Source organism: Bufo gargarizans, chromosome 3 (genome assembly GCF_014858855.1).
Source record: "Bufo gargarizans isolate SCDJY-AF-19 chromosome 3, ASM1485885v1, whole genome shotgun sequence".
NCBI classification, from domain to species: Eukaryota; Metazoa; Chordata; class Amphibia; order Anura; family Bufonidae; genus Bufo; species Bufo gargarizans.
Genome location: NC_058082.1, coordinates 333,032,993 through 333,059,764, shown reverse-complemented (window position 1 = coordinate 333,059,764; position 26,772 = coordinate 333,032,993). Strand labels below are relative to the sequence as shown.

General features: G+C 44.0%; 1 protein-coding gene across 1 annotated transcript in view; it reads right to left on the bottom strand.

The window, feature by feature from the left end:
- Positions 1-211: 211 nt before the first annotated feature.
- The window catches only part of LOC122931572 (NADH-cytochrome b5 reductase 1), a 294,677-nt gene continuing 268,116 nt past the window's right edge, over positions 212-26,772 (bottom strand). Inside the window, exon 10 of the mRNA XM_044285647.1 lies at positions 212-384. Coding sequence (XP_044141582.1) covers positions 212-384 — 173 coding nt within the window. The remainder of the gene's footprint in view (positions 385-26,772) is intronic.

Genomic DNA, 26,772 nt, shown 5'->3' with positions numbered 1-26,772 from the left:
TAAAATTGCACACAGAATTTTTTATAAAGTTACAGATAAAATAATAACATGGTACATTCTTGTGGTATGTATCATTAGAATAAGTTTAACTATTAGAATAAAAATTTTGTATTATTTTTATGTAGTTGAAGTGTAATATGGTTGCAAAACAATACTTGTTTACACAGTACAACTGTGGTAATAATAATAATAATAATAAATAAAAAAAATATTAGAAAACATAACTCATATTTTCATGATATCCTAATATATTTAGACTTGGTTTGCAAGCCAATTTTATCATGGCTGGAGGACCACATAGCAAAATGATGACATCATCAGCAGGTGGTGGTAGATGCTCTTGGATCATCTTCGAATCAATGAAACCATTGCTGTATTCCCATTCTTGGCACCAGCACAAAAATAGAACAAAAAAGGAACGTTAGTACGTAAATAAGCTGTAGCAGGTTTTGTCAGACTATGTTTGATGGTTCTTTTGTACATTTATAGTTATAAGTAGGGATGAGCGAATAGACTTCGGATGAAGTCGATTCGCATAAAACTTTGTTCTAATACTGTATGGAGCAGCAGGCTCATGTATTAGGGCTCATGCACACGAACATATTTTCTTTCCGCTTCTGTTTTTTTTGCGGACTGTATGCGGAGCCATTCACTTCAATGGGTCCGCAAAAACAACGGAAGGTACTCCGTGTGCATTCCATTTCCGTATTTCCATTCCGTAAAATAGTAGTGCATGTCCTATTATTGTCCGCAAATCACGGTCCAAGGCCTCATTCAAGTTAATGGGTCCGCAAAAAATACGGAACACATCCATATTCATCCGTATTTCACACGTATTTTGCGGATACATACTGTGAAAAAGCTATGCCAAGTCCATATTGCTCATGTGTTTGGTGATTAATAAGTTACTGTTTCCGTTTCCAATTCGCAAAAAACGGATCGTATACGGAAACCATACGGATATGTTTTGTGGAATAACGGAACGGAAGAGGACTTAAATCAGTGAAAAAAAACTCAGATATGGAACAACGGATCTGTGAAAAACGGACCACAAAACAACAACGGTCGTGTGAATGAGTCCTAAGAATGTATTGGCTCTGATGAGCTGAAGTTATTGCTTTGCGAAGTTTCACGAGACTTCGAGCAATAACTTCATAAATTAATTTGTACTATGAAAAACAATTTCCCGAACTCGGGAAAGTGGTACCTTGGAACCAGAGTTCTGGAAATGTTTTTTTACAGTACAAATTAATTTATGAAGTTATTGCTCCAAGTCTCGCGAGGCTTCGCAAAGCAATAACTTCGGCTCATCGGAGCCAATACATTCTAGTACTGTACGGAGCTTCTGCTCTGTACAGTATTAGAATGAAGTTTTATGCTCATCCCTAGTTATAAGTAGAGATGAGTGAAGTTTTCAAAAATTCTATTTAGAACCTTCGCCGAACTTTTCCCCTAAATTTGCTTTGTCCCAAATAAATTTGTCCAAAAGCACTTTAAATCAGCTATATTCAGGCCTGCAGGGAGAGTGTATCTTGGTGTACATCACTGTGCATTGAAGCAACATGCATAGCTAGCTCTTTCTGGTAGTGAAACAGTTACTGTGCATCAGTATGACAGCAGGTCACATACAGTATATGGATAAGCGCATCAGCATGCGTCACTATTAGGCTCAGTTCACACTTCAGTTTATTTGGTCACTTACAGATCCAAAACAATGAACAGGTGCAGACCTTTTAATGATACGTTATCTGCAAGTACGATTGGCTCCTGATTTTGGCTGACCATGCAGTAACTGCTGGAATTAACTGACCAAATAACTGAAGTGTGAACTCGGCCTTAGGCCTCATGCACACGACCGTATGTATTTTGCGGTCCACAAAAAGGGATCCGCAAAAAATACGTCTGTGTGCATTCCGTATTTTGCGGAATGGAACAGCTGGCTCTAATAGAACAGTACTATCCTTTTCCGTAATGCGGACAATAATAGGATATATTCTATTTTTTTGGCGAAACGGAAATATGGAAATACGGAAACGGAATGCATCCGCAAAAAATACGGAACGGACAAGGAATGAAAATACTTTTGTGTGCATGAGGCCTTACAGGTCAATGTTTGCATCAGGTATAATGTATTTAACCGTATAGTGGCCCAAGATTCTACTATAGAGTGAAAGAGCGGTCTCATTTTACACCGTCTGCTCTTTCCACGTAGATTAGCCACTGATTCTACTAATTTTACTGTTTGTGAGGTGTCCACATTGATTCATCGATAAGGTATTGTGTTTCCCACTCATTCTACTATAGAGTGAAAGAGTCTAATTTTACACCATCCGCTGTTTCCACATAGATTGCTAGAGAACCTGTTCTGTTACATACTGGTACAAGTAGTGGCTACATGATAGAGTGGGGAGGATGTCAGCAGTAAGTTTGTGTTGACGTCAATGTTTATTTTTCCCTTATTCTGATCTGTCAGAAGAAAAATAAATAAAAAATGATCTGGTCTTTTGAGTATCCAAGTTCATACAGTTAGTATTTGGTCAGTAATTGATCAGTATTGGTGAGGGCTAATGCTCAACTTAGATGAGTTTTGGCCATTTGCATCTGACCGGTTTTACTCAGATGGAAAAGAAGTCCTGCATGCAGGACTTAAATGGCTTCTATCCGACAGTCGGTATTTGGTCATTTTTTGCATCAGTATTTGATCAGTATTGGTAAGGCAAAAAACAGGAGTGGGTCCAAAACAAAGATGGCATGTGATGGAAATATATGTATTCTGTGTTTTGGACCCTCTCCTGCTCTTCGCTTCAAAATCATCATCAAATCCTGATGTAAAATACCGACCGCTTTATAGAGTCCTTATAGATGCTCCAAAAACAGGATCCATTGTGTTTTTCCTTTTTAGGTTTTTCTGACGGATCAGAGATACATTAACATAAACTGTGATGTCAACAAGGAGGCCAAAAAGGGACACTAGTGTCCCCAGAACAAACTGGTGAGGGTGGCAACAGCATAAGTAGTCAAAACAGTGGCCCAGTCAGAGTGGTGATCATGGCAACAGCTTGAAGAGTCAGCATTGTGGTCCAGTCACAGAGTGTGGGGGGGACGGGGACAGCAGTGGCAGTAACACTACAAGATGAAGATGGCAGCACACTGCAGTCAGAACACTGCAGTCACAACATTACTGCCAGAATGATCTAGTCTGATGCATCAGGCACTGGTGTGTGGAAATCCTGGCTGATCCATGCCTGATTCATCTTTATAAAAGGTTAATCTCTCAACATTTTGTGTTGAAAGGCGAGTTCTTTTTGGGGAAACTATGCTCCCGCCGCACTAAACACCCGTTCTGATGCCACACTACTGGCTGGACAGGTAAACTTGCCCAGGGCAAATTCAGCCAGTTGCGGCCACAATTCAAGATTGGCTGCCAAGGGGATCTTGGATCTGAGGTGACAGGGAGAACTCCAAGTATGCCACTACCTACTGGTTCAGGTTCTGCTCCATGTCCTGCTGCTGCTGGCTGGTTTCTTCAGTAGGCGGGTGAAGAAACATGTTCATGAGAGATTAGAGACTCAAGTTACTGATGATGGAGATGGTGCTCCTGTCCCCTCTCCCCCACCAGCAGTCATGGCAGTGAAGCGTGAATTCAGAGGGTCCTCCCGGTCATGAGGTTTGACGATTGCACACATAGTCAGTGACCAACTGACTACATAGGATGTCTTTATATTAGTAGAGTTTATCACCCCTCTCCCCCATTTTGGCCCTGTAGCGAGGGTCTAACATCGTGGAGAGGGATCCCTCTGCCGAATTGTGATAATGAGGCTGTCACTACTCAAGCAACTCAGCATGCATCTGGCCATTTGTGCAAGGGATTCAAAGGGACTCCCTGCCTCCATCTTTACTGCATACTGTCATGGTCTGTTGGGGTCATGTGGCTGGTCTTTCTCATCGCCCTCCAGCTCCTTTTGCTCCTTTCCTGTCACTTGTGCAAATAAACCACCTATTTCTGTATACATTTCCTGGGAGTTAATGTCCTCCTCCGTCAGTTCAGCCCCTACAGGACTGAGGTGGCCATGATATGTAGGCACCTTGTCTCCTGTTCCCTTGCCAGCTAGATTTATCAGCAATTGCTCCAGGATATTTTTCATCCCGTAGTCCGGGCGACTGACAAAAAAAGTGCCCTCCTTAAAGGGCCTGAGCAAACGGCAGGTATCACGCATTAACTGCCACTGGCTAACGTAAAAGTTTTACAGGGGAGTACCCCTGTCTGCCTGCATCATCAAGAAATCATTCACGGCCTTCTCTGCTCATATAGTCGGTCCAATATCGGAGGGTGGAGTTCAAATGGGTGAAAACATTGCATATGAGGCAATGTTGGGGAACATTATTCTGCCTTTGCAGCTCAAGGAGGGCATGTTTTGCATGGTAAGAGTGACTGAAGTGCCTGCACAGTTTCCTGGCCATTTTCAAGACATCTTACAGTTGGGTGAAAAACTTCAGGAACCGGGTTACAACCAGATTAAAGACTTGCGCTATGCAGGGAGCATGGGTCAGCCCTCCTTGACGCAGCACAGAAAGAATGTTCTTCCCGTTATCAGTGACCATGGTTCTGATCTTCAGTTGGCAAGGAGACAGCGAGCATTCGATTTCTTGGTTGATGACACTGAGCAGTTCCTCCCCAGTGTGACTCAGTTTGCCCAGGCTGGTCAGATGCAGAACACCATGCACTTCATAGGTGGTATGCTGGAGGACCACACGAAACTGTGCCTACAGTGGAGCCTGTGGACAAGGTGGAGGAAGAGGGGGACATTGGTACAGGAATCATAGCATGAGAATGTGGAGGCGGCATTGCCATAACCTGGCCAAGTTGCATAGTTACATAGTTGTTAAGGTTGGAAAAAACAAAAATCCATCAAATCCATCCTGTAATCCTGCTATATCGATCCACTGAACAAATTCCTGGATCAATTTCTATCTTCCTTTTAAAAAGGGGTTGGTCCAAAGGGTAAGGGTGTGTAGAACAAGATTTCTATACAGTGTCATAAGCCTTAATGTTATTTTGAATTAAAAAGTCATCTAAACTATTTTGAAGCCATCTTCTGTAGCTACTCTGACTAGCTCCTGCAGCAGGCTATTCCAGAGATTCACAGATCATACTGTAAAGAATGCTTGACGCTTCCTATGACTGAATCTTTTTTCTCCAGGTGTAGAGAGTGGCCCCTTGTTTGTTGAGGGGGTTTAACACAGAATAGCTTCCCTTGATATTTTTTGTATGGTCCGTTTATAAATTTGTATAGGTTAATCATGTTTCCCCTTTAGCGGTCTTTTTTCAAGGCTAAACAAATTCAGTTAATTTAATCTTTGCTCATAACTAGGGATGAGCGAATCGACTTCAGATGTTTCATTTGCATAAAACTTTGTTTCAATACTGTACGGAGCGAGCGCTCTGTACAGTATTAGAATGTATTAGCTCCGATGAGCTGAAGTTATTACTTCGCGAAGTCTCGCGAAACTTCACGTAATAACTTCATAAATTGATTTCTACTGTAAAAAAAACATTTCCCAAACTACTTGGAACTGGAGCTGAGAAATGTTTTTTTACAGTAGAAATCAATTTATGAAGTTATTACGCGAAGTCACTTCAGCTCATCGGAGCCAATACATTCTAATACTGTATGGAGTGCAGTGTGAATTGACTTTGGATGTTTCATCCAAGGTCGATTCGCTCATCCCTACTCATAACAAAGATCTTCCAGGCCCTTTACGAGTTTAGTTGCTCTCCTCTGTACTTTTTCTAACTCCAGGGCATCCTTTTTATGGTTTGGTGCCCAGAACTAAACTGTGTATTCCAGTAGAGGCCGCACTAACGCTTTCTATAATGGCAATATTACATCCCTGTTCCACGAGTCCATACCTCTTTTAATACAAGACAACATTTTGTTGGCCTTAGATGCACTGCATTATGGGTGAGCTCTTGTTCCTGGGCTTCTTACTTTCACTTTGTAACACATGTTGTTGCCACTTTAGGAAAAAATTGATTCGTTACCAAGAAGAGGCAGTAAATTCGTATTTGATCAAATTTTTCCGGATTGAATTGACCGTCCAATGCTTTGATTCGCTAGTGTTGAAGATGCCCTCAATCAGGGCTAATTACGTTTGCTCTACTGCTCCAAAGTGTTCTGATCCTATGATTTTAAATGCGTGGAAGAACCCACACTGACACCAGGGAAGGGTCAAAGCAGTTTCCTATTTATTAAAGGAAGTTAAGCAGTATATATGTACATCAGAGGGGACATCCCCCCTGAGGCTTGTAGCATTGTTACATTGGCTAGAATACCAAAATAAGAAAAGAGATAACACTTGGCATCTGCTTATTGTGCATTGTTTTACTAACTCTGGTATGCAAATTATGTAAACATCTAAGTGCAAGCGCCATATTGTAATGGCTTCACTTTAACAGCAATACAGCATACGTCATATATGACACATGAGGGAGGAGGGTCCTCTTGGAACTTAAGGGAATAAGGGAATCAACAATGATATCCACATCTCTATCACTAGTCATACGTGTGTTGGAATTCAGATCAATCTAAAGTGAAGTGGACCAAAATCTAATGTGCACCCAAAACTGTGAATGAGATGAGTATTAGAGATAAGCGAATCGAAGTTGACGAAGTGGAATTCATTCTGAATTTCAGGAAAAATTCCATTTGTCCCAAAGTTGGATTTCCTTGTGCTTCGTGGTAACAAATCAATTTTTTTTTAATGTCTGCTGAAAATTTTAGAAAGAAGTAGTAAGAAGCCCTGGAACGAGGGATCACTGCAATGCAGATAGCCAATCAGCAGCTAGCCAGTCCCTGTGATGTCACATGTCTCCTCCTGCCTGGTCTCTGCCATTTTCCAGTGAACTTAGTGCAGGGAGAGATGTTACACGTACTTTGGACAGTGATTATAAAAGACTTAATTTACCAAAAATAACTATTGAACAGTTCAGGGCAGCTTAGATATAGTGTAAGGATATAATAGGGAGGCATTAGCCACACTATAGGGAAGAGAGCAGGACCAATTGAACAGTGTAAAGCTTAGCTGATAGGAGCTATTTTATTACACCTCGCAGCACTAATTGGGGTTAAAAAGTGTTATAATGCAGATTTTAGGTTGTTTGCATTCTTTGATACATAAGTAATTCTGTTAATCCTTGATTGTGTAATTAGGTGAAATTGAAGCCTGATACTACAGATTTTAGAGTGCTCACATTCTCTTATATAGAAGTATATCCGTTAATCCCTAATTGTGTAATTAGGGTGAAATTCCAGAGGAGGGCAACTTAAGTAATAACTGGAATGGGGCAAATACAGTACCCTGAAAGATTATCAAAATTAGGGTTATTCACTTTAGAAAAAAGACGACTGAGGGGAGATCTAATTACTATGTATAAATATATCAAGGGTCATTGCAGAGATCTCTCCCGTCATCTATTTATCCACAGGACTGTGACTGTGACGAGGGGACATCCTCTGCGTCTGGATGAAAGAAGGTTTGTACACAAACATAGAAGAGGATTCTTTACGGTAAGAGCAGTGAGACTATGGAACTCTCTGCCTGAGGAGGTGGTGATGGTGAGTACAATAAAGGAATTCAAGAGGGGCCTGGAGAGGGGTCGTTGATCCAGGGAGTTATTCTGATTGCCTGATTGGAGTCGGGAAGGAGTTTTTTGTTCCCCTTAAGTGGGTAGAAGTGGCTTATACCTCACAGTTTTTTTTTTTTGCCTTCCTCTGGATCAACTTATCAACTTGCAGGATGACAGGCCGATATGGATGGAAAAATGTCTTTTTTTGGCCTTCTGTACTATGTTACTATGAATGGAGTCACACCGGGGAGGAACTGCTCTGCATCCTTTAAAAGGAAATTGAATCCTGGCTGTCTCCACGCCAACTTAAAAACCGACAATGGGAAGAACATTGTGTCGATGCTGTGTCAAGGAGGGCACACTGCATGGCAAATATCTTTAATCTGGTTGTAAAGCATTTCCTCAAGTCTTCCACCCAACTGCAAGACATCCTGAAAATGGCTAGAAAACTCTGCATGCACTTCAGCCATTCTTACACTGCAAAGCACATGCTCCTCGAGCTGCAAAGGCAGAATAGCGTTCCCCAAAATCGCCTGATATGCGACATTTCCACCAGTTGGAACTCCACCCTGGACTGACTATATGAGCAGAGGAAGGGCGTGAATGATTTCTTGATGATGCAGGCGGACAGGAACACTCCCCTGAGGTTAGCCAATGGCAGCTCATGTGTGACACCTGCCTTTTGCTCAGGCCTTTTGAGGAGGTAATTTATTTTGTCAGTCACCAGGACTACGGGATGAACAATGTCATTCCACTCCTTCACATCCTGGAGAAGATGCTGATAAATATGGCTGGCCAGGGAACAGGAGATGTGGCGCCTACATCTCATGGCCATCTGAGCCCTGTGGGGACTGAACTGGGGGAGGAGGAGGACATTCACGCACAAGCAATGTATACAGAAATGGGTGTTTTTTCTGCAAAAGTGACAGGACAGGAGCATGAGGAGCTAGAGGGTGATGCGGCAGTATGCAGTGCAGATGGATGCAGCTAGTCCCCCTTGCACAAATGGCCAGAAGCATACTGAGTTGCTCGTGTAGTGACAGCCATATTACCACCATTCGGCTCTCCACCATGTTAAACCCTCACTACCGTTCCAAAATGGGCACCTTTTTTCTCACCGCTGAGAGGGTGGATAAACTCAACTACCTTTTAAGACATCCTATGTAGTCAGTTGGCCACTGCCTATTTGCGCCACCGCCCATCCTCATGAATGTCTGACCGGGGGGCCCTCTGTGCTCACATTCCACTGCCATGACTGCTGGAGGGGGAGCAGCACCAGCTCCATCAGCAGCAACTTCAGTCTGGAGTCTCTAATGAGCACTTTTCTTCACCCGCCTACTGAAGAAACCACCCATCAGCAGCAGCAAGACATGGAACATAACCTGAACCAGCAGGTGGTTGCATACTTGGACTGCACCCTGCAACCCTCAATCCAAGATCTCCCGGACTACTGGACAGCCAAACTTAATTTGTGGCCGCAACTAGCTGAGTTTGCCCTGGACCAGCTTTCCTGCCCAGCCAGTAGTGTGGCATCAGAGCAGGTGTTTAGTGCAGCGGGGGACATAGTTACTCCAAGGAGAACTCGCCTTTCCACCCAAAATGTGGAGAGACTGACCCTTGAAAAGATGAATCAGGCGTGGGTCAGCCAGGATGTCCAGACACCAGTGCCTAAAGCATCAGACTAGATCATTCTGGGTGCCACACGCCTGATGACGCACATCTGCTGCCATTGTTGCCATGTTCTCCTACTGCCACCCACTATCTTGTGCTGTTGCCACTGCTGTCACTGGGCCACTGTATTGACTCCTCATGCAGGTTGCCACCCTCCCCACACTGTAACTGGGCCACTGTATTGACTCCTCTTGGGGTTGCCACCTCACCAATCTATGACTGGGCTATTGTATTGACTCCTCATGCAGTTGCCACCCTCCCTACTCTGACTGGGCCACTATGTTGACTCCTCATGCGGTTGCCACCCTCCCTACACTGTAACTGGGTCACTGTGTTGACTTCTCATGTGGTTGCCATCCTCCCCACTCTGTGACTGGGTCACTATGTTAACTCCTCATGCGGTTGCCACCCTCTCCACTCTGTGACGGGGCCACTAGTGTCCCTGTTTGGTTTTATTGAATCACCATTTATTTTACCCTTCTTCTGATCTGTCAGAAGGACAGAAAGATGAAAAACACAACAGATCCTGTCTTTGGAGCATCCGTGAGGCCTGTATCACATGGTTCCTCTTTTGCATCAGGATATGCTCATGATTTGGAAGCCAAAAGCAGGAGTGGGTACAAAACACAAAAGACAGGCAAATATTCCAATCATGTGTCATCTCTATTTTGGATCCTCTCTCTTTTTTTTTTGCCTTAACAACACTCATGGATTACTAACCAAATGATGACGGGGCTTAAAAGACGGGATTTGTTTTTTTGAGGTTGTTCTTGTGACGGGTCAGAAGAAGGAAAAAAATAAACAATAATGTCAACAGAAACTTACTGCTGACACCCTCTCCACTGTGTCATGGGTCCAGTACGTGTAACAGAACAGGTTCTGTAGAAATCTATGTGGAATCAGCTGTTGGTGTAAAAGTAGTGTACGCTCTTTCACTCTATAGTACAATCTTGGGCCACTGCACAGTTCTTTATACCTGACTCTAACATTGACCTATAAGGATAAGTTCACACTTGAGTTATTTGATCAGTTTTGGTCCCGTAATGACCAAATAAGTGAAGTGATTCTAAGAGTGACATCTGTCGACTACCTGTCTTAATGACACAAAGTAACTGTTTCACTACCACAGTGGACTACCAATGCATGTTTCTGCAATGCACAGTGTTCTACATCAATATATGGCTCTCTCCAGCCGGGAAATAGCAGATTTTTAACGCGAAACGTCCAAATCGAATTTTTGAAAACTTGGCTCATTTCTATTGGGTATGCATAATGAAAATGCAATGACAAACCTGCAAAATGGTACAAGTAAATATAATGATTAGTACTGTTTAATTGTACCGCATAAAGGAACCCTGCTGATTCCAACCTTAGCATTGCTGTCATGGAACCATGAACCAGACGTACAACAAGAGCTAAGTGGAAATAAGAAGGCTTTATTGAAAATCCAGCTGTAAGGCAGGGGGGCAGAACCGGTCATACCCCGAAACACCGCAGGCGCAGCAACAGGTGTCGGGGTAGACTCTGGCGTAACAACCGGAGCGGCAGTAGGAGCGGGCCCAGGAGCGACAACCGACCGGCAACGGAAGCTAAATGAGCCGTGCGTTCAAGCAGGGTTTGCAACGCCACAACGAACCGACCCAACAGGTGATCCTGCTGATCAAGTCTGGCAACCAGCGTAGGTAGCGAGGATGGCCCTGTACCATCAGAATTCATGGCTTGGTCCTAATGTCATGGAACCATGAACCAGACGTACAACAAGAGCTAAGTGGAAATAAGAAGGCTTTATTGAAAATCCAGCTGTAAGGCAAAAGTCCAAACGGATGGCTAAACCGAAGCAGGGTCTTGCGAAGCCAGAGGTCAGGAACCAGAAGGGTAGTCAGACGAAGCCTGGATCAGGAACCAGCAGGGTAGTCAGACGAAGCCTGGATCAGGAACCAGCAGGGTAGTCAGACGAAGCCAGGATCAGGAACCAGAAGCAGCAGCAGTCTTAGAAGCATGTGAACACAGGAGGACCAAGCAAGGAACTGAAGCCACAGACCTCCTATATATATGAGCTAGGCATCCAGCTCCTCCCAGTGGGAAGGAGAAGCCGCAGGGTGGGAGGCTACAAGAAACCCAGAAACCAAGATGGCCGCCAGCACATGTCAAACGAAGGAGAACAGGAAGAAGGTAAGACCATGACAGTACCTCCCCCTCAAGGGCCCCTCCTCCGCGGAGTAAAGAACGGTTTCTGAGGGAAGCGTGCGTGGAAGGCTCGGAGCAAGGCAGGAGCATGGACATCTGCGGAGGTAACCCAGGAATGCTCCTCTGGACCATAACCACGCCAATGGACCAAAAACTGCACCCGACCACGGACCAGGCGTGAGTCCAGGATATTGCTCACCTCATACTCCTCACGATTGCCCACTTGGACCGGACGAGGCCGAGGAACCGAGGAAGTGAAACGATTACACACCAGTGGCTTCAACAGGGAGACATGAAACACGTTGGAGATCCGCATGCCAGGAGGAAGCGCAAGGGCATAGGCTACCGGGTTTACCCTGCGAAGCACTCGGAAGGGACCAACAAAGCGAGGCGCCAGCTTGGGAGTGGGCACTCGAAGGTTGAGGTTGCGGGTGGACAACCATACGCGGTCTCCGACCTGGTAGGAAGGAGCGGGCGCTCGTCTGCGATCAGCCTGGAGTCTCTGGCGCTGCGCAGAGACCTCAAGATCTGTACCCAAGAAGCACGTAGGACGGAAAGGTGATCCTCCACAGCCGGAATATCCTGGGGAGAGAATACCTCCGGTAACACGGCAGGTTGGAACCCATAATTGGCCATGAAGGGAGACGTCCCAGAGGAAGAGTTCACCGCCGTGTTCCTGGCAAACTCAGCCCAAGGCAGGAGGTCAACCCAATTGTCTTGGTGATCGGAGACATAGCAACGAAGGAATTGCTCCAAGGCCTGATTGGATCGTTCTGCGGCCCCATTGGACTGAGGGTGGTAGGCCGAGGAGAAAGAGAGATGAATCCCCAACTGGGAGCAAAAGGAGCGCCAGAACCTGGACACAAACTGACTCCCCCGATCCGACACAATCTCCTTGGGCAAACCGTGCAACCGGAAGACCTCCCTGGCAAAAATCGTGGCCAACTCTTGTGCAGAGGGTAACTTCTTGAGAGGAACACAGTGGCACATTTTGGAAAACCGATCCACAATCATGAGAATGACCGTATGGCCTCGGGATGCAGGGAGGTCCACAATGAAATCCATCCCCAGGTGTGACCATGGACGCTCCCCGGTGGCTAGTCCGAGGGGACTTACTCTGGGCACAAACGGAGCATGCCGCTACATATGCGGCGATGTCGGAACGTAGAGAAGGCCACCAGAACAGACGTGAAACAGCCCAGGACAGCTGATTCTTTCCAGGATGCCCCGCGGCCTTGGAGTTATGGTAGGTTCGCAACAACCGAGTGCGCAACTCCTCAGGCACAAAACATCTGCCGTTGGGTCTCCCAGAGGGAGCACCAGATTGAGCCGCCAAAATCTGCTCACCCAGGGGAGAGGTCAGGCTGGTGCGAATGGCGGCCAGGATCTGATTCGGAGGTATGACCGAAGTTGGAATCGACTCCTCCCCGGACAGCTCGGAGTACTGCCGTGATAAGGCATCCGCTCTGATGTTCTTGGAACCGGGTAGGTAGGAGACCACGTAATTAAAACGTGACAAGAACAGAGCCCATCTGGCCTGACGTGGTGTCAATCTCTTGGCCTCAGAGAGGTAGGTCAGATTCTTGTGGTCCGTCAGGATGAGAACCGGAACCACCGAGCCCTCGAGCAAGTGCCTCCATTCTTTAAGGGCCTGCACGATGGCCAATAACTCCCTGTCACCAATCTGATAGTTGCACTCCGCGGAAGACAGTTTCCGGGAGTAAAACCCACAAGGAAGCAGAGGACCCTCTGGTGTTCTACGCTGAGACAGAAGGGCGCCTACTCCCGTCTCAGACACGTCCACCTCGAGGACAAAAGGCAACCCAGGGTTGGGATGCGACAGAATCGGAGCCGACACAAAGGCGGACTTTAGAGCCTCAAAAGCTCGGATGGCCTCGAGCGGCCAGACCTGGGGATTACTGCCCTTCCTGGTCAGATCCGTGAGAGGCTTGGCTAGCATGGAAAAGTCCCTGATGAACTTCCGATAATAATTGGCGAAGCCCAAAAAGCGCTGCAGGGCACGAAGACCACTGGGCTGGGGCCACTGTAAGACAGCCGAAACCTTCTCAGGATCCATGGAGAACCCCTCAGCGGAAATGATGTAACCTAAGAAGGTTACCTGGGATCGGTGAAATTCGCATTTCTCAAGCTTACCGAACAGCTTGTTCTCTTGTAACCGTTGCAACACTCGTCTGACATCCAGAATGTGGGCCTCCATGGATTCAGAATATACCAAGATGTCATCCAAATAGACCACCACACACTGCTGCAACAGGTCACGGAAAACATCGTTGATGAATTCCTGGAAGACTGCGGGCGCATTGCACAACCCAAAGGGCATAACCAAGGATTCATAATGACCGGTCCTGGTGTTAAACGCGGTCTTCCACTCATCGCCCGCCTTGATCCTTTCCAGGTTATATGCCGCCCTCAGGTCGAGTTTGGTAAAGACCGTGGCCCCTTTGAGGCGATCGAACAGCTCGGAAATCAAGGGTATCGGGTAAGCGTTCTTGATCGTGATGCGATTGAGACCCCTGTAATCGATGCAAGGCCTCAACTCACCGCCCTTCTTTTTCACAAAGAAAAATCCAGCCCCTGCCGGGGACGAGGATTTGCGAATGTGTCCGCGTGAAAGCGCCTCCCTCACGTACTCCTCCATGGCCTCATTCTCCGCTACCGACAGTGGATAGACTTTGCCACGAGGAGGAACGGCACCAGATTGTAACTCTATGGCACAATCGTATGGGCGGTGCGGAGGTAGGGCAACCGCACGCACCTTATCGAATACATCCCGGTACTCCTCGTATTCAGGAGGCAACAGAGAGTCCGAGGAAGTACACAGCAACTTGACAGACCCATGGATGCAACTAGCCCCACACTGCGGTGACCACGAGAGGATCTCGGCCGATCTCCAATCGAAAGTCGGATTATGCTTCTGGAGCCAGGGGTACCCCAAGACCACCGAGTAGTGTGGAGACGAAATAACCTGGAGACAGACCGACTCTCTGTGAACGGCACCAATGGCCATCCCCACTGGAAGGGTCTCATGAGTCACGTGTGGCGGCAGAAGGGGTCTGCCGTCTATCGCCTCAAGAGCCAGTGGGAAACCTCGAGGCCGCAGAGGAATGGAATTGGCGGCAGCGAACACACTATCAATGAACAAACCACCAGCACCAGAGTCCACCAACACCTGGGTCGTCACCGAGCCCCCGACCCAGGAGAGGACAACAGTAATCAGTGGTTTGTCAACACGGGAAACCGGGGACGAGGAGACTCCACCCAAGATCTGCCCCCGACAGGATCTCAGGTGCGAGTGTTTCCCGGACGGTTCGGGCATGCCAACCGAAAATGCCCACCGAGACCACAGTACATGCACCGGCCCTCGCGTCTCCGGAGTGCCCTCTCCCCCTCGGACAGGCGAGCAAACCCCAGCTGCATGGGTTCACCCCCAGACAAGTCATCCCCAGGAGGCGTGGGAGGAGAGGGAGGCACGGGTGGGACAGCAAACGTAGGCGCCAATCTGTTAGAAGGCCTCCGCAGGCTCTCCTTAAAGGAAGGTCTCTCCCTGAGTCTGGTGTCAATCAAAATCAGGAAAGAAATAAGAGACTCGAGCTCCACTGGTAGGTCCTTAGCTGCAACCTCATCCTTCAAGGCATTACGAGAGACCATGAGAGAAAGCAGCGACCAGAGCCTCATTATTCCAGCCCACCTCTGCTGCCAGGGTAAGAAACTCAATGGCGTATTCAGCTACGGATCGTGAACCCTGTCTGATGGACATAAGGAGCTTCGCAGCACGAGCCGGCACATCGAATACCTTCCGAAGAGAAGCAACAAAACCGGAAAACTCGGCAACCACCGGATTGTTGTTCTCCCATAAAGGGCTGGCCCAGGCCAAGGCCTTGTCCGAGAGCAGCGAGATCAAGAAGCCCACCTTTGATCTCTCAGTAGGAAAGGCATGTGGCAGCAACTCGAAATAAATGCCCACCTGGTTAAGGAAACCTCGGCACTGAGTTGGCTCTCCCCCAAAGCGCTGTGGAAGGGGGGCAGAACCGGTCATACCCCGAAACACCGCAGGCGCAGCAACAGGTGTCGGGGTAGACTCTGGCGCAACAACCGGAGCGGCAGTAGGAGCGGGCCCAGGAGCGACAACCGACCCATCGGCAACGGAAGCTAAATGAGCCGTGCGTTCAAGCAGGGTTTGCAACGCCACAACGAACCGACCCAACAGGTGATCCTGCTGATCAAGTCTGGCAACCAGCGTAGGTAGCGAGGATGGCCCTGTACCGTCAGAATTCATGGCTTGGTCCTAATGTCATGGAACCATGAACCAGACGTACAACAAGAGCTAAGTGGAAATAAGAAGGCTTTATTGAAAATCCAGCTGTAAGGCAAAAGTCCAAACGGATGGCTAAACCGAAGCAGGGTCTTGCGAAGCCAGAGGTCAGGAACCAGAAGGGTAGTCAGACGAAGCCTGGATCAGGAACCAGCAGGGTAGTCAGACGAAGCCTGGATCAGGAACCAGCAGGGTAGTCAGACGAAGCCAGGATCAGGAACCAGAAGCAGCAGCAGTCTTAGAAGCATGTGAACACAGGAGGACCAAGCAAGGAACTGAAGCCACAGACCTCCTATATATATGAGCTAGGCATCCAGCTCCTCCCAGTGGGAAGGAGAAGCCGCAGGGTGGGAGGCTACAAGAAATCCAGAAACCAAGATGGCCGCCAGCACATGTCAAACGAAGGAGAACAGGAAGAAGGTAAGACCATGACAATTGCAAAGTTTACACCATAGCAGCAGCATGTGGATGATATTTTAAATATCTCATCTACTTTGCTTGCACGGTAAATACTATGGATTTTCCCGCACAAAATTCCTCTGCAAAAAAGTTGCAGCATTTACGCTACATGTAAATCTGCCCATAGGTTTTGGTATATGTCCTCCAATATTTAGATTTTGTATAGTGGTTTTGTTTATGTCTCTTAATGTTTTTCCACAACACTTATCAAGCCATTTGTCTGTTCATGCTTAGATAAGGCTAAGGGCTTTTGCATGGACATATTCCTTGTTGTAATGAGCATTAATCGATTGGTATATCAAGGAGACTGCTGTTCATTTAGCTCAACATGAGGTGATGTACTGCCTATAACAGATAATTTTTATGACCACATAAAAGATGTAGTTAGCCAACATATGAGCTATCATGTGTTTGTTTGATGCACATATTTACACATGGCAATGACTAGACACAAACTTTTACTCAGGTCGATCATCACCCCATAAAAGAGCCTTTAACTTTCGAGGACAATTTTTTTTATGATTGGATTTTACTCATTTTAGGCAACAAATAATGTTTTCAATTGGTCTTTATTAAAAATATCGAGCCATCCTGTCACAAAGTGTTAACCGTTTTTATAGCTGTGTTAATGGTACTTACACTTTCACTTTGTGCAGTCATCTAATATCTCTTATCTCTAAATTACTTAAAGGTCATAAAAACTTATTTAAGCCACATTGTTAGCAGTACGGGCTTATTCATATCACCGTTATGGCTTTCCATCATAACATGGTTATAACAGAAAATAGCGGAATCCATAAGACGGAAATCAAAACGGAAGCTTTTAAGAGGCAAACCATTTTGATCCGTCATAATAGAAGTCTATGGGAAAGTCTAACAGATCCGCATGGTTTCCGTTATGCTGGACAGAAAACAAAGTTCTGTCGACAGCTGTACAGGGAAAACAGCTCATCATTTTTAATAAATATCAATTGATATGCTCAAAAGGAGTGCAATGATGGCTCAAAAGGAGTGCAATGTAATAAATAATATTGTTGCCAAAGGTGTACACAGCCTTTAATTCTGTATTTTTTCTTTTTTTTTTTTTACATTGTGAGAAAAAGACTGGCACTCTAACATATTTTAATCACATGGACGCAATGTAGCAAAAAATGTGTAATGTTACATATATTTATTTATGTTGCTCAACATATAAAAACACCCCTAAAACATCTTAAAAAGCATAAAAACTAATGTAAACAAAATATGTACACAAAATAAGAGCTTCAAATAGAGACGGATAATCCGTATGATCAGTCACAGACCAAATGTATATAGGTCATTCACAATGGCGGATTCCTTGTATTACGGATCTTTGGCCACCAATTTGATATTTAATGGCGGTAATGGATAGATTCAATATGATGTAGTTGATCTATAAATCTACATAGACCGTTGGACATTTCACAATCTTTCATGGGTTGTAAAACCAGACTTCTATTATGACATCCCCGTCCTGAAACTCTTTGCCCTCAAGACCATACTTCCAGGAGTTTATCTTAAAGACATCTCATACTAGGATTTGTTAACTGTTCTCAATTTTAGGGTATCCAACATCTGATAAAATAAACATCATTTCCATTGGAAAAACAGAAAACTAGTATATTTATAAATATTTATGTCTATATAAATTACACCATAGTAAAAGGTACAAATTTACTATAGAGTATTATAATATAAACCCATTACTAATGTTGGGTATCTATTTATGTATGCTGAGTACTTATCATCAGACCTACTTAGTCGTATTATTTAAACATTTTATTTTCTTTTCTTATTGTGATATTGTACTAAACTTTTTAACCAATAGAATATATGCAAAATATCATTTTTCAAATACAGACAAAAAAATAATGCATACATAAAAAAACACATGTATAACGCATATAAACCGCAAGGGCACTATAACTACAGAAACGGACATCCAAAATCCAGGCCATGTATTTACATCAGCTGGATTAAGATATAAAAGACCAAACTTGCAAGCATTAAATGTATCCACTGAAGGGGAAAGCGTTCCCCGAAACGCGTCTGGTATTTGCACAATACATTCAATGATTAAACTGCAACAGATGGGAAAGAATATTTGAAAGTATAACATTCAAAGGTCTGAAGCTCTTCAGCAAAACTAAACAGGATTGTAGGCATAAGAACACCGAATTCGAACCTCTTCCCGCGAGATTCAGAGTGGATCATGTAATATGCCAACATCGAGCATAGCGTGAGATGCAGAGACCCAGCACAGCCTCGTTACCTGGCTGGAATCCTTCCGCTGAAACGATGGACCCCACTCGTTAACATCTAGCACACCGGTACTGCGCTCCTGAACATAGAAGCCCAGCGGCTTAGGTAGGTTTAGCGTAGGACCCACCTGACCTGAGACCACCTTGACGTTTGGTAGGCGGGCTTAGATGTGTTTTGATCAAAATATATTGACTAAGTGTCTCAGACATTATCATATCAGAGTGAGGACTTAGTCCATATATAGTGCTTGCATCTGCTTTAATAAGTGCATTATTATCTTATTTCTGTGGTTTTCTTCAATAACATGGCCAGGGACATCCGCAAATTTGTATCATATCGTGCAGGATGTTTTTATCTTAGTTTTTTCTGTGATTTTTTTTGTTTATGTAGTGTTTGCTTGAGGGAGTGGCACCTTCAAGTGTGAATGTGCACCTAGTATCTTGGGAGTAGCATTCCTCTGCACTTTTGCCCCCCTCCCCTATCCAATGAGCGCCTTAATTAGGTGGTACATATGGCTGTGCTTACTCCTCCTCCCATTGATTGCTTGATGCACATGGAGGTAACTAGGAGCAGCACACCATATGTGCGGCGTCTGCGCTCCTGAACATAGAAGCCCAGCGGCTTAGGTAGGTTTAGCGTAGGACCCGCCTGAACTGAGACCACCTTGACGTTCGGTAGGCGGGCTTAGATGTGTTTTGATCAAAATATATTGACTAAGTGTCTCAGACATTATCATATCAGAGTGAGGACTTAGTCCATATATAGTGCTTGCATCTGCTTTAATAAGTGCATTATTATCTTATTTCTGTGGTTTTCTTCACACCGGTACTGACCACAACTTCAGGTAAGCCCATTGAAGTGGGACGCCACAGTGGGTCTACTGACGAAACTGTGAGTAAAAGACTCATCATGCTCATATAGCCTCTGATTCCCAATTACCCATAAAATGGCAATGATGTAATAAACGTCAACTGTATATGACTTGTACAACCAAACATCAAAAGTTGAAGTAGCCATAGGCTTTTTTTATACAGTGACTGCAACAATTTAGCCATATTGATCTATGAACTGTCAGTTCACAGACAGAGTAAGAGAGGATTGTGGATTGCATATTAATGTACACATGGACTAATCACATCATTTTTACAAGCCATGAAAGATTGTGAAATATCCAACGGTCTATGTATATTTATAGATCAATTACATCATATTGAATCTATCTATTACCGCCATTAAATTATAAATTGGGGGCCAAAGATCCGTAATACAAGGAATCCGCTATTGTGAATTACCTATATACACTGAACAAAAATATAAACACAACACTTTCGGTTTTGCTCCCATTTTGCATGAGCTGAATTTAAAGATCTGAAACATTTTCTACATACACAAAAGACCCATTACTCCTAAATATTGTTCACAAATATGTCTAAATCTGTGTTAGTAAGCACTTCTCCTTTGCTGAGATAATCCATCCCACCTCACAGGTGTGGCATATCAATGTACTGATTAGACAGCATGAATATTGCACAGGTGTGCCTTAGACTGCCCACAATAAAAGATCACTCTGAAATGTGCACAGTTTTGCCTTATTGGGGGGTGGGGGGGGGGGGACCAGTGAGTATTTGGTGTGGCCACCATTTGCCTCACGCAGTGCAACACATCTCCGTCGCATAGAGTTGATCAGGTTGTTGATTGTGGCCTGTGGAATGTTGCGCCACTCCTCTTCAATAGCTGTGCGAAGTTGCAGAATATTGGCAGGAACTGGAACACGCTGCCATATACACCGATCCAGAGCATCCCTAATATGCTCAATGGGTGACATGTCTGGTGAGTATGCTGGCCATGCAAGGCTTGGATGTTTTCAGCTTCCAGAAATTGTGTACAGATCCTTGCAATATAGGGCCGTGCACTATCATGCTGCAACATGAGGTGATGGTCGCGGATGAATGGCACAACAATGGGCCTCAGGATCTTGTCACGATATCCCTGTGCATTCAAAATGTCATCAATAAAATGCACATGTTTATTGTCCATAACACGCCTACCTATACCATAACCCCACCGCCACCATGGGCCACTGGATGCATAACGTTGACGTCAGCAAACCGCTCACCGACACGATGCCACACATGCTGTCTGCCATCTGCCCTGAACAGTGAAAACCAGGACTCTCCAACATGCCAAACGTCACCAAATGTGAGCATTTCCCCACTCAAGTCGGTTACGACGACGAACTGCATTCAGGTCCAGACCCCGATAAGGACAAAGGTCATGCAGATGAGCTTCACTGAGACGGTTTCTGACAGATTGTGCAGAAATTCTTTGGTTATGCAAACAGATTGTTGCTGCAGCTGTCTGGGTGGCTGGTCCCAGATGATCATGGAAGTGAACATGCTTGATGTGGAGGTCCTAGGCTGGTGTGGTTACACGTGGTTTGCGGTTGTGAGGCTGGTTGGATGTACTGCCAAATTCTCTGAAACGCCTTTGGAGACGGCTTATGGTAGAGAAATGAACATTCATTGCACGGGCAACAGCTCTGGTAGACATTCCTGCAGTCAGCATGCTCCCTCAAATGTTGCGACATCTGTGGCATTGTGCTGTGTGATCAAACTGCACATTTCAGAGTGTCCTTTTATTGTATTGTGCAGTATTATAGCTTGCAGCATTCTCAAGTGCAGCATTACTAAGTGCATCTGAGATATTCAGGAGACTAGATTAGAGCTTTTCCACTGTAGAAGAACTTCAGCTGTGTTTTTGGTGGCTACTCAAACACTGTGCTTCAAAACAGCAGAACTTCAGCTGAGTTTTTGGTGGCTACTAAGACATTGTGCTTCAAAACAGCAGAACTTCAGCTGTGTTTTTGGTGGCTACTCAGACACTGTGCTTCAAAACAGGTAAGGAATTTGTTAGACAGGTTTTTGCTATTGTCTGATTGCAAATGAGCATAGGTGATTAAGGTGTTAAATTTGTTGTTGGGGGGAGAAGCTTTTGTGGGAGTGTGTGTATATAGAGCAACATAGTATTAGCTTGCCTAATTATAGCTTGCAGCATTCTCAAGTGCAGCATTACTAAGTGCATCTGAGATATTTAGGAGATACTCAGGAGGTAATCTGGAGGTGGATACAATCTAAAAAAAAGTAAGATTTGTTTGTTTAAAATCTTTCCCCTCTTTAAAATGGCACACCTAGTTTTATTTCAGGTCCCAATCTTCAGAGGTTTGGATGCTGTCTGATCTGTAGACAGCTCTCAATAATGCAGCAGGAAATAGCATTTTTGAAATCTGAGATTTGTAAATTAACTGTTAAACAAACTCAGGCTGGGAATGTTGCAATGCCACTGCCACAGAGCCCCCCTAGAAATGGAAGAGGGGTTACTGCAGGTTATAGTAGATGGAGTGTTGTCAATTGAAGACATGTCCCACAGTCTGTGGCTCTCCATAATTCATTTGCAGCACTTTCAGAGCGCAAGAGCAACATGGAGAATGGCTCATGCACAGTGGGTGAAGAACAATCATCTCCCATGCCTAAAGTATGCAAGACTGCAGCAAAAGACTAGAAGGATAAGGTGAGGACTGATAGTAAGCAGCTGTTGGTGGGGGATCATAAAAGGTGTGAAGTTTGAGGAAAATGGTTTTGTGAGATGTCTCCCTGGTGCTACCGCTAGCAAGGATAGATGACGTATCCTTAATATTGTTAGGCAAGCAAAGTAGGAAAGGGATATGAATGTTATTGTCCATCTTGGAAAAAAATGATCTGGCTTGCAATGAGGTTTCAAAGGTGAAGGAAGCTTTTCACACACTTGGTAATGATATACTGGAGGTTGCATCAACTGTTTCACTACTCTGTGCAGTTTTGCCTGTGCATAACCTTCAGCATGACAGGAAGATGCGCATTAAGGAATTCAATGTATAGCTTGGTAAATGGTGTCTGAGCCAAGGGTTTGGCTTTCTGTCTCATGTTAGCTCTCGTTGGAACGGAAAAGAACTGTACAAGAAAGATGGTTTGCATCTTTCTCTCAAGGGAACGAATGTCCTCAGTGAACAGTTCAAAGTATTTGCTAAGGAGAATTGAAACTAGGAAATGGGGGCAAAAGAGTGATAATCCAGCAGTACGACTGCCCCCCGGAACAATGCCAGAAGATGCCAGTAGCACATAGTTTAAGAAATCTCAGAGTCTTGTCTACAAATGCTTGCAGTTTAGGGAATAAGATCAATGACTATAATGGGTCTATAATGAGTCTATAATGGCATCTGAGAATATAAATTTAGTGGATGTTACTGAGACATGTTTAAATGGGAGTAATGACTGGGATATAACAATACCAGGGTTCTCTCTATATAGGAAAGACAGAGAAGGCAAGGAAGGGGGAGGGGTGTCCCTGTATGTGAAAGATAGCATAAAATTGAATTTAATAGAAGTTAGCGAGACCAATTTAGAGTCAGTTTGGGTTACCTTGCAGCTTAATAATCATAAGGTAACTAGTGTAGGTGTGATATATAGACCACCTAGCCAAGTCAAATAATTAGATGATCTACTAGTTGAGGAAATAGCTAAAATGAAATTGAAAGGGGACGTGATCATTATGGGAGACTTTAATCTTCCTGATGTAAACTGGAAAAACAAACTAGCTTGTTCTGCCAGGAGTACAGATACTCTAAATTCCCTACTGGGATTATCTCTACAGCAAGTAGTTGAGGAGCCAACCCAGAAGGAGGCCATTTTAGATTTAGTATTCACAAATGGGAATTTGGTATCTGATATTACTGTAGGGGAAAGCTTAGGATCTAGTGATCACCAGTCAGTGTGGTTTACTATAAGTACAGTGACTGAGTCATACCACACAAAAACAAAAGTTTTAGATTTTTGAAAAACTGACTTCTCTAAAATTAGATTAGTGGTATACGAGTCAATATCAGATTGGAACAGTTTCAATGGAGTCCAGGAGAGATGGGACTACTTAAAAGTGGCACTATTGAAGGCAACAGATAATTGCATTAGGCTTGTCAGTAAAAGCAAAAAAAGGAAGAGACCACTGTGGTACTCAGCAGAAGTGGCCAAAAATCATTAAAAACAAAAAGATAGCATTTAGTAATTATAAAAAAGAAAAAACGAGGATGACAGGCAAATTGATAAGATTAGGCAGAGAGAAGCCAAACAAGTTATACGAGCTTCTAAAGCACAGGCAGATCTATATTAGCTCAGTTAGTGAAAAAAGGCGATAAGATATTCTTCAGATACATAAATGAAAAAAGGAAACCAAAGCAAGGAATTAGCAAATTAAAAACAAAAGAAGGAAGGTATATGGAAGAAGATAAAGAACTAGCTGTTCGGTTTTTACTTAGGAAAATGAAGGAAAAGGACCTCAGTTAGGAAGGAAGACTAATGAATCTTTTGATGCATGTGTCTTTACAGAGAAAGAGGTTCTAAGTCAGCTGTCTAAAATTAATACAAATAAGTGACAGGGCCTGATGGGATACACCCAACGCTATTAAAAGAGCTTAGCGGTGAACTAGCAAAACCATTAACAGATTTATTTCACCAATCACTGGTAACAGGAGTCGTCCCAGAAGATTGGAAATTAGCAAATGTTGTGCCCATTCACAAGAAAGGTAGTAGGGAGGAATCGGGCAACTATAGGCCAGTAAACCTGACATCAATAGTGGGGAAATTAATGGAAATCATACTTAAAGGGAACCGGTCATTGGGATTTTGTGCATAGAGCTGAGGACATGGTTTGCTAGATAGAGTAGGAGGTTCTGATAAGGCGCAAATCACTGGTAGAGTTAGTCTTTATGTAAATAAATCTTCTTTATTGCATGAATACCATGGATGTGTACAAAGAACAACGCGTTTCGGGGCTCCAAGTGTCCCCTTCATCAGGTTAATAGGTAATAATTTAACAGATAGCAGTCAGATATTTATATAGATAGAAAAAAACGCCAAAAAACAGCATACCTGGAGACTGCCCACACATAGGAGGGGCTAGTCCCAGGTGTGCTAGTATTACATTAAAAAAACACACAATTTTAACTCATCCATTAGTTAAAACGATATGAAAATGTGGATAATAAATGTATTTATAAATCGCAAGAGAGGGTCACTCTCTGTAGTGACGGTATAGGGGCGGGCCGGCTCAAAGGATCCTTGGCAATGGAGCGCTGACGAATGTGCTCCGGCTATCCACAGAGATCCGGCAGTAAAAGAGTCATGTGATCGCAAATTGGCGGTCACATGACTGTGTCCATTGCAACCCAGACGCCTGAGTGCGTAAATGCCGGGCCTGATGTGAAGGATGTACTCGGCTGGTCTGAAATAGTGGGGAAATAGGATCGCCCCCTATTAGAAGTATTTGTTATTAATAATAATGAGAGTGGGGGAAATAAAATTAAATAAGAGAGGAGAGGATGATAAATCATGCATGTAAAAAAGGTGACCTCCATGCAAATGTAATCAATGTTATAAATATTATGAAACTATATGTAGTGATGGGCATATTAAAAGGAGGGGAGGGGGGGAGAAAGGGGAAGGGGGGGGGGAATAGAAAGGGGAAGGTGTCCTATCAATGAATAATAATATTATATGGTATGTTAATGAGGAGCAGGGGAAACTAAACAGTCCCCTATATGGTATAAGGGGGAAGGGAAAAAAAATAAATGAAATACATATAAATGGGTGAGATTAACATCCATTAATATTACAGGAGCCACCAAATAAAAGTTCATATGTAATAGATAATTAAATAGATACATATAATAACTATAACTATATAAAAAAGTATATAAAAATATATCAAAATGTGTATGTAACACAAAAGATGAAATCGTGATAACAAATACATAAAAAATATATAAATTAATTAATAAAACACACATGTAAGACCTAATGAATATGTTATTATAAATTGAAATAATAGTAATAAAATTACTCTACAGTAATGAGAATATAAGAAAAAGGAAATCTATTGTATTTTATAATAGCATAAAGAAGAAAGCACTGCGGCACTCACCACTGGTCACAAAGTTGCTGCTTGCATTTTATTTTTCAAATACACATCGTGGATGCGGACAGAACACAGGTGAATGAACAGGCTACAGCTGTTTCATGCTTGTGTTGCGCTTTGTCAAGCCTCCTGTGACGTGGAGGAGGAGGGGGCTAGAAATACCCTCATCTCATGCACGTCACTGGTTACAATTGAAGTGTGTGCTAAAACCAATCAAATGAAAACAGCTAAGTCATTCTTGTCATTTTACCCTAGAGGGCCCATGGCTTGTGTTTTAATTATCCATGCAGCTTCTCTCTGCAGGAGAATGTGTTTTCTGTCCCCCCCCCCCCCCTCTCATGAAGGTGTGGACCACTTCAATACCCGCACATCTCAAAATGTCACTGTTCCCTGCATGTTCATTATGTATATGCTCAATTAATGTAGCTGCTCCATTTCTGGTAATGATTGGTTTTTTGTGTTCCCTAAAACGTACATATAGGCACCTGTGTGTCTTTCCAATATAAAATCTCCCACATGCGCACAAAATCGCATATAAAACATATTGGGTCTTGCAGTGTATGAATTGTTTAACTACATGCCCTACATGCCCCAGCTGCAGGTATTTCTGCTTATGTACAGTCGTGGCCAAAAGTTTTGAGAATTGCACAAATATTAGTTTTCACAAAGTTTGCTGCTAAACTGCTTTTAGATCTTTGTTTCAGTTGTTTCTGTGATGTAGTGAAATATAATTACACGCACTTCATACGTTTTAAAGGCTTTTATCGACAATTACATGACATTCATGCAAAGAGTCAGTATTTGCAGTGTTGGCTCTTCTTTTTCAGGACCTCTGCAATTCGACTGGGCGTGCTCTCAATCAACTTCTGGGCCAATTCCTGACTGATAGCAACCCATTCTTTCATAATCCCTTCTTGGAGTTTGTCAGAATTAGTGGATTTTTGTTTGTCCACCCGCCTCTTGAGGATTGACCACAAGTTCTCAATGGGATTAAGATCTGGGAAGATTCCAGGCCATGGACCCAAAATGTCAACGTTTTGGTCCCCGAGCCACTTAGTTATCACTTTTGCCTTATGGCACCGTGCTCCATCTTGCTGGAAAATACATTGTTCTTCACCAAACTGTTGTTGGATTGTTGGAAGAAGTTGCTGTTGGAGGGTGTTTTGGGACCATTCTTTATTCATGGCTGTGTTTGTGGGCAAAATTGTGA